This window comes from Corvus moneduloides, chromosome 7, assembly GCF_009650955.1.
Source record: "Corvus moneduloides isolate bCorMon1 chromosome 7, bCorMon1.pri, whole genome shotgun sequence".
Classification (NCBI taxonomy): Eukaryota; Metazoa; Chordata; class Aves; order Passeriformes; family Corvidae; genus Corvus; species Corvus moneduloides.
In genome coordinates this window covers 20911616-20925812 of record NC_045482.1, presented here as the reverse complement: position 1 = coordinate 20925812, position 14197 = coordinate 20911616, and the positions used below count along the sequence as shown (strand labels likewise).

At 36.6% G+C, this 14197-nt stretch overlaps 1 protein-coding gene across 10 annotated transcripts in view; it reads left to right on the top strand.

Annotated features, from left to right (window-relative positions):
• CSRNP3 (cysteine and serine rich nuclear protein 3) overlaps window positions 1-14197 on the top strand; it is a 106971-nt gene extending 92774 nt beyond the window's left edge. For 7 of the 10 annotated variants that reach the window (XM_032115418.1, XM_032115419.1, XM_032115417.1 and 4 more), the window contains 2 exons: window positions 2827-3123; window positions 4622-14192. In XM_032115418.1, coding sequence (XP_031971309.1) covers window positions 2827-3123; window positions 4622-5665 — 1341 coding nt within the window. In that variant the 3' untranslated portion in view covers window positions 5666-14192. Of the gene's footprint in view, window positions 1-2826; window positions 3124-4621 lie in introns of all 10 variants that reach the window. The other 3 variants (XR_004241448.1, XR_004241447.1, XR_004241446.1) reach the window with 3 other exon arrangements.

Sequence of the window (14197 nt, the reverse complement as noted above, 5' to 3'; positions counted from 1 at the left end):
TTGCCCTTGTTCTGTGGTTATGACACTAACCTTTAGATTCATGAGGAGATTTACCAGTCTACATATTAAGTTTAATTCAGATGAGCAGTATTATGATGACCAAGAGAGCTTATGTTCCCCTGAAGTTCTGGAAAATGTATTTGATAGTTCTTGATAATCTTCCTCCCTCTGTAGTTACCCAGTTACTTTTTAAAGAAATGTTAGAATCTTTCATTAATTCATTTATTCTTTGTGTGGCAAAATGGAGAAAAAAAAATTAGAGGAGATAACAAGGAAATCATCCTGCAAAGGAGTCAGGAGCTAAGTGCTTTGAAATGGCAAACTGCTGGCTGATGCCATGCATTTGATGTTCCGGCCTGCTGGAGGCATGTGTGTTCAGCACATGAGTGGAGTCCAGTCCTTAATGCTCTGCTGCTGTGGAGCAAAGCAGTTAAGATTTGGAGGAGGAGGAGAAATACATGACAGGATTGGTATGGTGCTGTAGGTGCTTTTGTCTGCTGCCCAGTTACAGCATTCACGTCATGGGTAAGAGTCCTAAAAGTTGATTTTTATTAAACAGTAATTGAATAAAATAGTAAAATAACTAAAGAAGCAGGGATCAGAATTTTTCTCTCTCCACAGTTTCAAACTTAGATTAAATAACAGTGATCTGCTTAAGGAGTGGTTTGAGCCTTGTGTATATAAAACTAAAGAAATCAGATTTCTTAGGTAGGTCATTCCCCTATTATATATTAAACAAACAAAGAAATCAAAGAAACATAAATACATTGTACTTAGTTTTACCTTGCTAATGTAAATGAAAAGATGTAACCAAGGGTGCCATTTTGGGTTGAAATATTCAGGCTGATTTGTGTGTACAATGGGGTGTTAGCTACAGGCAGCTAATTCAAGATGCATTAAATCCCTGTGTGGATTTACTTCACTCTCTCTGTAGAATGTACAGGAAAAAGGATGACTTCTAATGCTGCTTTTCCTACCTTACTGAACTAATACATTGAAATACCTGGTGTAAATAATCTCCCCATTGTCCCAGGGCCTGGCAGAACTGATTAGGGAGCTATTGCCCCCTCTTTTACCAGCCAGTGTAATGTGAAATGTATAAGAGAAAATGGAGTAAGAAAACAACCTGAAGGAAGTTTGAGAGGACATTTTGAAAATGCCTGTATTTAAGATGAAGAAAGAGCTAGAAGGATGTGCACATTGATTGGGATTTGAATGTTATAGGGATAACAGACATGATAAACTGAAACATTAAATACAATGAAGGCACTAAACTCCAAAGGCTGCAGTTAGGAAGAAAGTTTGAGAATACATTAAAAAGAGAAACAGTAATGCTTATACAGTGGGGTTGTGGAAGTGACAGAACACCTCTGCGTGAACTAAACGTGGTGCTGAATTGCTAAGAAGGAACTATTGCTGATCTCAGGAGTTTTCTTGGTGCAGTGTAATGTGTACACATAAACTGTGTGTAAGGACTACCAGTCATTACCCCAAGACTCTTCTCCTTCAAAGGGAAGAATTTATTGCTTTTAGCCTAACAAGTCAGGAATAATTAGTTGTTTGTTGGGGTTTTTTTCCTGTGAAAACGCATGTTTTCTTGCACAGTTGTTCTAAGCACAAAACTGTGATTGCCAGAAAGAGTGTGCAGTCAGTAGGAGTTCACTGTCAAGTAATTCAGTAATGCCATAAATGACAGTTACAATCCAAAAGACTGTGGAAAGGATGGACTATATAATATAAATAATATAAATGGTAAAATGAAATAGTTGGGAATATAAGAAAAGCAGAAATAGTGGAATGGTTAAGATTCAAGGCTGCTTTCATACACATCAGAAACATAGCTAGATGGAGATGACACAGTAGCACAAAAATGGGAACTTACTTTTGCAGTGATAATTGTTAAATGTTTGAATGTTGAAATGCACAAGAAACAGGTTATTGTAATTATGGCTTCAGTATTTTATCTGGTATTGTCAGTATTTAAAACTGGTGCCTGAAAATTTATTTGGGATAACAAGCCAAGGTGAAATTTTCTGCAAGTAAGTAAGGCAAAACCAAGAATTTCAGTGGCTGCTGGTGGCAAAACTGGTAATGCAAATGGGACTTGAGACTTCACCAATATATAAAGATCACATAGTTGCACCATGTTTTCTTGCATGAATGTATGAGACCATGTGCTTGTCTGTGCTTGTAAATCAGCAACCTCATCAGCTGAGAACATTACACAGAGCAGGGTGAAAATCGTGAATTTTTTTGTTTATTTTCCCATTTTAAGCAAAATTATTTCATAGAACAATAATAAAAGATCTATTATACGACAGAATAAATCATATAACTTGAGTTGCTTCACATTTGCTATGGAGAATGTTGCTCAATCTGAGTAAATTGAGATTGAAAAAAGATACTTTTTGTAGTGAATGTCATTGTCTCTCTGAACTTTGTTTTAATAGTTTCTTTTGATTCTCAAGCAATTTCCTCTGTAGAAGAATTTTTCTAGACCCTGTAGTTGTGTTTTCTGGCAGATATAACCAGTGAGCTCTACCTTCCTTCAGAGCAGTAATTTTTTTTTCTTTTCTCCTTGACTATATTTACCCCTTTCTATACGGGATGAGTTACAGGAGTATGGTACGGAAGTGTGCTGTGTTAGGAATGTTTTGCTAATGCCTGGTCACCTTATGTGTGATCATCTTCTGGAACTTCCTGGCAGTCATGCAGCATTTTTACATACAGCTTTGAACACTGGTAATGCATTTCACATACTGGCATCTGTGACATGTCATATGTGTGAGCGTAGTTTAAGGACTTTGTTAATGTTCTGTGCAACAGATGACAAAGAATGGTACGGTGGAATCTGAGGAAGCCAATACACTGACTCTGGATGACATTTCTGATGATGATATTGATCTAGACAACACTGAAGTAGATGAGTACTTCTTTCTCCAACCCTTGCCTACAAAAAAGCGGCGGGCATTGCTGCGAGCTTCTGGAGTGAAGAAGATCGACGTGGAAGAAAAGCACGAGCTGCGAGCCATCCGCCTGTCCAGAGAGGATTGTGGCTGTGACTGCCGTGTGTTCTGTGACCCAGAAACTTGCACCTGCAGTCTTGCAGGCATAAAATGTCAGGTAAATGTCTACATTATTGTCATTATTTAATTATCTGGGGGAGGGGGAAGGGTGTGTGTCCATGCACATGTATGTACTTTCTGTTGTTGAAGTTATAACTATGGGAAATTAAGTATTAGGCAATAACACTTGTGGATCTCCAACCAGTTTTTTAAGGTCCTGTTTTAAGAGTATATAGTGGGCAATCAATACGAATAATGTCCTAAAATATCTTTATTATGATTTTAGGCACATACATGGTTTAGGGTGTTTTTTGTTCTTACACAAGTGTTCTGCTCCTCATACTCCTTTTAGGCCTTTATCTAAATAGGCAGATGCAGACAACAGAAGAATAAGTAGCCTGCAGATTTCAGAAGGGATATTACCTTTTATTTTAGAGACAATTAGCAGACACTCCAAATGTGAATTAGAGTCCAAACTCCATAAGAAGCAATAAATGACATTCTGCGGTACTGTCCTGTATGTAACATGCATGATACTTAAAATCTGTGCATGATAAATTTGCATGAAGGCAATAAAAAGGTATCTGCTAATATAGCAGGGAAGTTTTTCCTCTGCAGACTTGAAGAGGTATTTCATATTGTACATTTAAATAGCGTCAGCTATACGTGTCCCAGAATGTTTCCTAAAAGATATTTCTGCTAGTTCTGCTGAGTTGCTGTTGTGCAGCTGAGTTTTCTTCCTGAATGCATTTTTCATCATCTCATAAATCCAAGCTAAACTTTCTCTGCTATTTTAAATAATAATATTCTCTTTGCTGTTCCTGTTCTCATCTCCACATGTGGGGAAGATGTACTGGATTGTGTTATGTGGTTCTCCTGCACATAATTGATGTTTAGGTATTACAGTGTAGATGAAAGTCACAGACTTGAGGCTATCTAATCAAACTTGCCAACACATGGATTCAGTCAAATTTTCAAAAATTTAAGATGCGTATTAATAGAAGCTCTGTGCCCAGTCTGCTGAGCTTACAATATTGCATTTAGAATTGACTGGATTACCTTTTAAAATGCACTTGAGTTTTTGTTCCTGTTTTCTGTGATCAGGTGTCCCCGTTTGTAACTTTATAAAGGTTTCTATAGACCATTTATTTTGTTTCAATAGGTGTCTAGTTTCTGTGATTTTTACCAAATTTTAAGATGCTTTCTGGTAATGCTTTTGCCTGGATTTGAGCACAAAAGGAAGTAAAGCTGTAGCAGATCGAGAAATTGAAAAGCTGCCTATTTTTTTGTTCCACTCTGTAATACTTTCACCTATGGAACAGAATCATTTTTTCTCTACTCTGCAATAGTGGAGCATGTCCAGACCCCTTACTGTTCTCTCAGTACTGCTAAATTCCAGGGCTGACTCCCTGAATGATTGTTAGCTTTGACTAATTTTACAAGCATTTCTGAAGGTGAATCCCACTTCACCATTGTATTTCTCTACGCTGTCTAGGTTGTGTCATGTCACCAGGCTTTTGCTTCCTATTGTTAATCTGTATTCTCTTTTTTAAAAGGTGGATCGTATGTCTTTTCCATGTGGTTGCACTAAAGAAGGGTGTAGCAATACAGCAGGTAGAATCGAATTTAACCCTATCCGTGTACGGACTCACTTTTTGCACACGATAATGAAACTTGAATTGGAGAAAAATAGAGAGCAGCAAGTTCCAGCACTCAATGGCTGCCACACTGAGATAAGTGCACACAGTAGTTCCATGAGTCCAGGACCCCATCCAGTTGAATATTCAATTGCAGAAAATTTTGAGATTGAAACCGAACCCCCGGCTGCAGTTATGCATTCCCAGTCAGCCGAGGACTTGGACTGCCCAGGGGAAGAGGAGGAAGAGGAAGATGGGAGTAGCTTTTGTAGTGGAGTTACAGATTCTAGTACACAGAGTTTAGCCCCTAGTGAATCAGATGATGATGAAGAGGAAGAGGAAGATGAGGAGGAAGATGAGGAGGAAGAAAAAGCAGATGATTTTGTAGAAAGTATGAGCTCCCATGCTGATATGGTGCCTCTTCCTTCTGTCCTTTGTTACTCTGATGGAACTGCTGTGCATGAAAACCACTCTAAAAATGCCTCATACTATACTAACTCTTCAACTCTGTATTACCAAATAGAGAACCACGTTGCTGGCACTGCTAACCAGATCGGTGAGACTTACTCAGAAAGGGATGCTGTCAAGAATGGTAGTCTTTCTCTGGTGCCTTACAACATGACTTCAGAACAGTTTGTTGACTACACACGGCAATCAGAGGAAACTTATAGCAGCCCTCATTACCCTTCTGCAAACCCCTCAGTGATTGTTTGCTGCTCATCTTCTGAAGGGGATGGCAGTGCTCCCTGTAACAGTTTATACACTGAGCATAGGCCCAGTCACCCGCCAGTGGAATTTCACTCATACTTGAAAGGTCCTTCTCAAGATGGCTTTGTTTCAGCTTTGAATGGTGACAGTCGTGTACAAGAGCACCCTGCTGAGAATTCACTAAACCTCCCAGAAAAGAGCAGACTGCACGAAGAGTGCATCAAATCACCAGTGGTAGAGACGGTACCTGTTTAATATTAAAATTATTCTAGGACTGACTTCCTGTGTTAAAATTCACTCCCACTGGATTTTCCTAGAAACTTACTTTTTTAAGAGGTAGACAACACTTGGACTATAGTCAATGTTCCAGACACATTTTGTTTTCTCAAGCTACACTGGCAGTGGTATTGCACAAAACCAGTTCATGTAAAGATTTAAATAAAAATAATCAAACCCTTTTTTGATAAAACACGTAAGTAAAAAACACATCCAACATATTTCAAAGTAGCCTACCTATGAACGTATGTGAAACCTGCCAAGCTATCTGAATCAAAGCTTCATGTTTTTGACTGTCGGGCCTGTGCAAGATTGTTAAAAATGATACTTTGAAATAATAATGTTTAGAGTCCTAATTTTCAACATATCTGAAAAGATGGTAAGTTTAATGTAAAAGTAACTACTGTACAAAAAAAAGGTTTTAATTGTTCTGTACTGTATGTATTTTATTTATGGTAGTTTAAGATTCATGTTTTGATAAAAATGAACAGCATGTTCATTTGAGCAGAAGATCCATAGCTAGTTACAAAGAGCATGTCCACTTTTCATCTGGAGTACCTTGTATACTTCCTTATTTTTTCTTAATACCATTTCTGATAAATCATCTTGAAACACATTTTTAGAGTGTACTATTTTCTCTTTCACTGTTCTTGAGAAACAGAAGAGTCAGAAAGGGGGCATTTACATCTTCTAGAATAGAGAAAGGTAGACAATCCTCCATTTAAAACTAAAATCAGTGGCATTCCAGAACTAGTACCCCCTCCCCAAAGAAAAATGATCTTGTATATAATGGCAAAGCAGTAGCTTAAGCTCGCACAGCACCTTCAGCCCAACCACCGTTCAGATACTTACGCACTTTAGTGCCACTTTGCAGTACTGTATGAACTGCGGGAACTGTGAACCTCTTTGGAGAAATGCCATAGCTCCAGACTCTGAGGCAATGTAAGATCTTAAAATTCATAACAAAACCTGTACGTTTTTCCCAAGCCAGTTAATGAACATGTCAGTATGCAATTTATAAAAGCAGAGCCTTATTGATCAAAGTTTAAATAAAGCATGGAAAAAAAAGTGGAAGTGTCTAGATTGCCTAAATTTTTATGAAATACGAGACTGGCTTTTGTGGACTTCTGACTGTATCGCAAATTTAGTACATTTGGTCTTACTAGGAAACAATACATTCAGTAAGGAAAAACAGCTTCAGAAATTTTGTATCTGTGAAAGTCTGCAAGCAAAAGAACATGTGCATCATATGGATATTCATTACCTTGTGATCCACTTGTTTTCAAATGAAATGGGAATCAAAGTACCTTTATTAAACAATGTTGCTTTTGTCTAGAAAAGGAGGCATAGGAACCAGCTTTTCTCTGCACTGGTAATTCTGCACTGCCTTATTTTGATTTCAAAATCTATTTCAGCATTTTTATTCTTCTAATACTGAAATGTCATTTATTATACATCAAGTAGTTGAAATGTAGGCCTGTCTTGTTTGTCAAAATAAGGATCAGCATCTTAGTTTTTATCTGTGTCAAATCTAGATGGTTAACAGTGTGCATGTAAACACAGTGTAAATTTTAGCTCTGTAACAGTGACTCTTCTAGTTAGAAGCTCTTTAAAACATCATGTACAGTACTCCAGTAGAAAAACTGCTGATGTAAAATATGCTTTTAAAAAAAAGAGCTAATGTAATTGTTTTTATATGAAATCTGGGCAAAGTGATTTCTCATATTTATGCTAAATTAGCAAAAATATTTTTACTCCATGTAGTAGCTGGAAAGGTTTTTTATTTACTTGTTTCCACAAGAAGTCCTACGTGTTTTATATGAACTGCATTGAAAAGTCTAGTTCTTTAGGGACTGGATTCCAAACTTGCAACGTATTCCATCTCCTGGGAAAGCGCACTCATGTTGGTTATCTGGTTCAGCAATTCCATAGCCTCTGTTCCTCGCAGTCACAGACAACTCTAGTCTCTTTCTCGAAGGCTGAGTAGCCAGGTAAGTGCCTGTATTCTCCAATGCCATACAGCAAATACCCTTGATTTTTAAAGAGAAATGTGCTAGTCCTTTAAAGTTCTGCACTTAAGAATAAATTATTCTGTTCAAGATATTCTATGGGCAAATTTAACAAGTCTCTGTGTATATAGGGGTCTTGCTTTAACAGCAGGCTTAAATTAGGCATTCTCCCTCAACACCAGCACCAAAAGCACAAATCTCTTCCGCTTGAGCTGGGACAGTAGATGAGGATCAGTAGCAGCTCTTTAACCTCAGAGTGTGTTGAAGAACCACACACACTTTACTGGGGTATTTCTCTCAGGGGAAAATTAAATGAAATCTTTTGCTTTGTTATTCACACCCTTCCTGAGCAATAAGAAATTATTTTCTTGGCCCCTGTGCTTTCACATGAAAAATATCTTTAATAATATCAGCGAGCACAGTAAGTGATTAACTTTATAAAATACATCTCAGCTAGGTTTAAATACCGAGGTGATGGTTATTTACTATTTCCACTGGCACAGATTTCTGATCCCAGTCCTCCTTAATATTAGCATCTGTAAAAACTTCTGAGTATTTGGATGCATATGTTCCATGCCATTGGGGCATCAGGGGTGAATACAGCCAAATTCTCTAAAGCCTGCACCATAGGATAACAAGCAATACCTTGTAAGAGAGAGGTAGAGGGAGCAGGGACTATATAAAGCATTTGTGTTACACTGTTTTCCCATGTTTGAAGTAGCTCATTCCTGGAAGTCAAAAAATGAAATGTGCAGAATAAAGATTTAAGTTGAAAAATATTCCTAATGGAGTAGGTGGTGATACGTAGCTAATAATACGTTTCTTTTGATGCAATGTGATGTTTTGTGATCAAGATTTGATCTCAGGATACAAAGTAAACAAACCTTCTTTAGTTCTTGAAGCAAGTTATAAAGTCAAGTCTGTTTATAATTCATGGAGAGTTCCTAGTAGCTATTACTAATACCAACAAACCTTCTAACAGAGATAAACTCATACTGAGGAAAAAACCCAGCAACCTTTCTTTTTTTCAATACAGGCTAAACCTCTTGCCCAGCCAAGTCCATGCCGGCAAATAACAAAACCGAAGTGTTTTCTAATATGTATAAATTTACTAGAGTGAAAAAAACCCAGTTGAAACCCTGACCAAAACAGGTAGGTTAATTTAGCTGAAATCTAGAGTAGGATGTAGAAATCAGGTGAGAGTCAAGTTGCCCATCACTTGTTTAGAACAAAAAAACATACTCTTCATTTAAGGAAAAGCAAGCTTAAGTCATGGGATGGAATATATTTTAGTGTTATTTTCTGGGCTAGTATATAATAATACATGCTGTGTCCCATATCCTAGCTGGTTAATAGTCATGTTGATAACCAGTCCTTTCATTCTGGGCTGTTTCTGTGTGATAAAAGCATTATGTTACTAAATGATAACCAGCCGTATTTGCTTCTGTATCAATACAGTGTATTATTTGTGAAAATATCTACTTTACTGATAGTCTGTATCAGCTTTATTTCCAAGATATCTGGCTACTGATAAACACACTAAGAAGCCAGGTATATATTTCTGATTATATTGCATCATTCACAAAAATGAGTCATAACAAAAGCATTTCCCTCTCTTGAAATAAACCAGAATTTTCACACAGACCATCATTGGAACAGCACCTAAAAGCAGATGCCTTTTTGCCTATAAGGTGAACTTCACCTCTCTTGGAAAAAGTGCATTGTTAAATATATATAGAGCTTTAATTGATGTTAGACATGAAATTAGAACTTTGTTGGTACAATGACAATTACAATTGTTCCTTAAGAGCTATAACTCACGTCCATTGAAACATCCTTAAAAGCTATTCAGTAGAAGTTTCTAGTATTCTTTGTTGAGCTGTATGCCACTTAGATCAGAAAACTCTAGATTTGTAAAGCTTTACAATTTTTCATTTACAGAAGTTCCTGCTAGTGAATGATAACTGGAGTTGACATTTATTTATTTTAAGGCCATTGGTTCCACTCCATAGTAATTATCACTTGCTGTAGATAAGGTTCAGCTGCTCCCCTGCTCTGTTAAGAGTGGGATCCTGCCTTTGGTCCAAGTGCTGCAAGAATCCCATGTGGTATTGGCGGTGCTGGTACTCACCAGATTGCTGACTGATCCCACTCCAGATCCAGTTTCTAGCCTGATCTGTGTGTTTTATTTCAGTAAATGTGCTAACAAACTGATCGTGTTGCTTTCCCCGCCTCCTAGGGAGTACCTTCACAAACATAGATGCTTTGTTAAAGATGGTATACATATATTTGAATACAAAACAGAGCATGTATAATGGTTTTTATGAGTTCAGGTGTTCCTGACAGATAGAAATGTGATATACTGGATAGAGAATACTGGGCTCAGACAGAGGAGACTTTGGTTCTGTTGGCTTTGCCTTTGTCCGGTTGTGTCATCGCGTTCTCTGTGCTCTGGTTTGTAATATACTTGGAGATACTGTGATAAAACTTAATTCTATAGAACAGGTAAAATAACATTTTATTCTTGTGTTTTGGCAACCTAACAAAATTTCTGTACTGCAGACTATGCCACTTTCCAAATGAAGCCCAGTCCAGCTCAGAAGTGACCAGAAATTTTTCACTAATGTGAAACACAGCTAAAAAGAGCTCTCCTTTCCTTGGACTGGATTAATGAGCAGAAGTTAAAAAGTAAATTTCACAGTGAAAAGTTAGAATAAAAGCTGTGTTGAATATACAACATTTACCTGTCTAGTGCTTAACATTTGAGCAGCAAGATTGTAGTTTTCCTGCAACACCATACTTGGCAGCAACAGGCAGTCTTACTCCTCTGCATGTTGTCTTCTTTTGCCAGCTGAATTCTCTCAGTTGAAACTCCTTGTCTAGGCTGCTCCTGTAGCAAAGCAGGTGTCCTTACTAAACATAAAGCAAGACAGACCCATGATATCCTTTTAAAAGCCATTTGCTAAATAAGGATCTCCACTGTTACAGCTCATGAGTTGTATAAACCAATGTTCATTGTGCCAGTTGTTTTATTTCCTGAAACAGTCAGGAACAGAAGAGGATGATAGGGAAAATCCTTAAGCATTCCCACTGAGACTAAAGAGTAATTCTATCGTCATCTGCTTTATTATGGTTGCAGGACAGTTGATGTAAAATACTTTGAAAATCTAGAATTAAGTCAGAGAATATATGCTATAGAATTTATTTCTAAAATACTAAATCTGATTACTATTTTTTTAAAATGGTAGAAAGCTGTTATTTTCAAAACAGAGTCTAGTTCACTTACGTGTTCCTTGGTATGAGAAATCTCAGCATTTGCCTTTTCAGTGTTTCAAGTTTTCTTTTAATATTCTTAATTTTGCTATTCTCTTTAATCATTGTCCATGTGCAAATTATTGTCCATTTTCTCCAGGAAGTGTCAAATCCAAAGTACAAATATTGTGAAGTGATGAAGTGCAATGTAGTTTCAAAGATGTCTGAGTGAACACATGCTTGAGTTCTTCACAAGTTCTTCCTCTTCACTGTCTCTTCCCTCTCCTAAATCCAAGGCAGCTTTTACTTTTATAGCTAATAAATGTGCCATTGTATTGCTTCCACTTATGGAGGAAAGTTACAACATCCTTGAGGACTTTTCTGCTACCCTAATGGCTGATACCAAGAATTTTACTTTTATGTGAACATCCAATTTATGAAACACCTGTTTTGCAGCCTTAGTATTCTCTTTTTAATTCCTTCCTTCTTTCCTGTTGGTGTTTGGGTGGTCTGTTGTGCAGTAAGACTTTTCGTTAAAATCAAGCACAAGGGCAACTCTTGTTTCCTTTGTTCTGAGAATGAGATCTTGAAAAGCCAGGTTGGATGGGGTTTTGAACAACATGATGTAGTGGGTGGCAGGGGCAGGGGGGGTTGGAACTAGATGGTCTTTAAGGTCCCTTCCAAACCAGTCCATTCTGTGATTCTAAGAGTTAAAGTATGTATTGCCCTACTGCTGTCTTCAAGGTTAGGCAGACACCCACCACTTAGAAGGTCCCACTGACTGGAGAACCATATTCCTGGTGCTGTGTGTTGCACCTTCTTAGTTGAGATCATAGTCCTTCATCCAAGGCTGGGGGTGGAACAAAAACAAAAGTCAAAAGGCAGATTTTGTCCTTTATTTATGCAATTATTTTAATTTGGATCTTAGCAATGACACTTCTAGTTCATGAATGAATGTCCAGTATAACCAAGTCAAAAGAAGTTTGTCTTTCATATATGTTCTTCTGTAACTGTTCACTTTTCCAAAAAAACATGAAAATGGGATTAGCTTTTCGTGAGAGGGAAAATGGTGGAAGATAAAAATGCACATCATTGTTCTAATACAAGGATCAAGATAATCCTTTGTGTTCGAACACTTGAGTGAGTGCAGAGAGGATAGAAAGGACAATGTAGAGGAAAAGAAAGATGAAGGCAAGAGGCAGATTGATGAGGGTTATTTTTCTTCTAAAGGGAAAAATAAAGCATACTAAAAAAATCCAAAACAAAACAAAAAAAAAAACCAGAAGGAAAAAGGGAAATTAAGATCACTTCAGAGCAAGGATGGAAGAGTATATGGACATTCACTACAAGCTTGCCCATGTTACATCATAATATTGTTTCTGTTATTTAATATATTGTAACCAAACATGAACTCAGTGGAAACAGGAAATAACTTTTTTTCCAGACCAGAGTTATACATGTGGCTATTAAATAAAAGACTTATCCAAATGCATGGGGTAAAAAACCAAAAAAGCAACACCCTGGAAGCATTGCTACCATGTCATTCTGCCCATGGCAATTTCCAAGCCAAGTTCAATATCATTTTAGTTAACTCTGCTCCCAGGCACGTATTCTCATATACCCAGTTTCTCACCTAACAAGAGATGCTAAAAGCAAAGAAAAAAATGTCGTTTTATGAGCATTTTATCTTGGGATTTTCAAATGAGGCTTAGTACATTATGGCAGGTAATTATTTTAGGTTTCTTCATCTTAAATTTCTAAAATACGTTTTCAAGAATGAAATTTTGGGGTTGGACTGTGGATGAAAGTTAATCTTGCTAGGGTAATGGGGGAATCACTATGAAGAACCATTTGTGAGTCTCAGATACAGATTCAGCTTCTTGAAAAGATCATCATGTGCACTGGCAGCTGGTTCTCTTAAAACCAGAAGCAAGCATGCTGGGATTTTTCAAGCCATTTCACACAAATACCACAACTTCAGGTCTCAAATGCCCATGTAAACAAGGCTTAATAACTGGGCACTTCTTTTAATTGACTGATTGTAGGCACTTCTATGGAAATATGTCTGAAGTGTAGTTTGTGAAATATGTTTAAAAAGTGTTTGATGTAAAATAAGCGCTAGACATTTAACAGTGCAAAAATAGTCAAAATCTGTAGATTACAAAACTCTTCCTAAGATCCTCAGCCTGTAATATTTTCCTAGTAAAGTTGATCTTTTAAGTTAAATTGCATTATGGTGTAATAACCTTTTACAAATAAAATTATTAATACAAGTGTACTGGTTAATACCTGTTAACATAAAACATGGCAATTAGTTATTTTGATTTGTTTCAATCTACAACTAATAGATAGAAATTTTGTAAAAAAACACAAGCAACACATTACCTTTTATACGTTTAAAGTGGTTTTTTTAGCAGACTGCATTAACATTCACACTGTCTAGCCCAACCCTGTCTTTTATGAGGTTCACCTCTCTCCATATACATGCGCATATATATATCCCCACAAGAATATAAAATTGCTTTTGAAATTTGTGTTGGCAAGTGGTAAATAGTACACCATGGCATAAACTCAAAAGCATTCAAGTTGATGGTCTTTCAGACAGGTAATCCATTCAAATGGGACTAATAAAATTGTGGTGTAATTGCAGCCATTAGTTTAAAATTTGTACATTACTTCTAACTTCACTAATTTCTGAGAAAAGTAATTATGTTACATACTTAACATTTTCCATTACAGATGATCTTGCATACTAAAATTATGGAGGTCTCAACAATTAAGCAAGATATTTAATTGGACTGCTGCTTTGAAACTGTTTAAAGAAGCAAAGGGAAAGTTCATCTTAAAATCTGTATATGGAAATAATTTTAAGCTTCATGAACTATGCTTCTCCTTAATTTCCTTTTTTTAAACAAGTTGTAACATCAAAGATGCCAAAGGGTAATATAAGCTACAATATATTCAACAGAACTTAACCTAGATCTTATGTTGTAATAATTTATTCAAATTAACTGTATTCTTCTGTATTTATATTTTCAGTATTTATTATGAATGATATGAAATTTGATGTATTTATTGTGGCTTATTACTGCAGTGTATATATTACAAAAATGAGCATTTTTAAGTCTTAACATTAGTTTTTTTGTTAATTAGTGGCACTTGTATCAGCTGTATTTTTATTATATATTGTACAGTATATATTGTCCATTTGTTTGCAATGAAGTAAACCAGGTTTCTACGTTCCATCCTG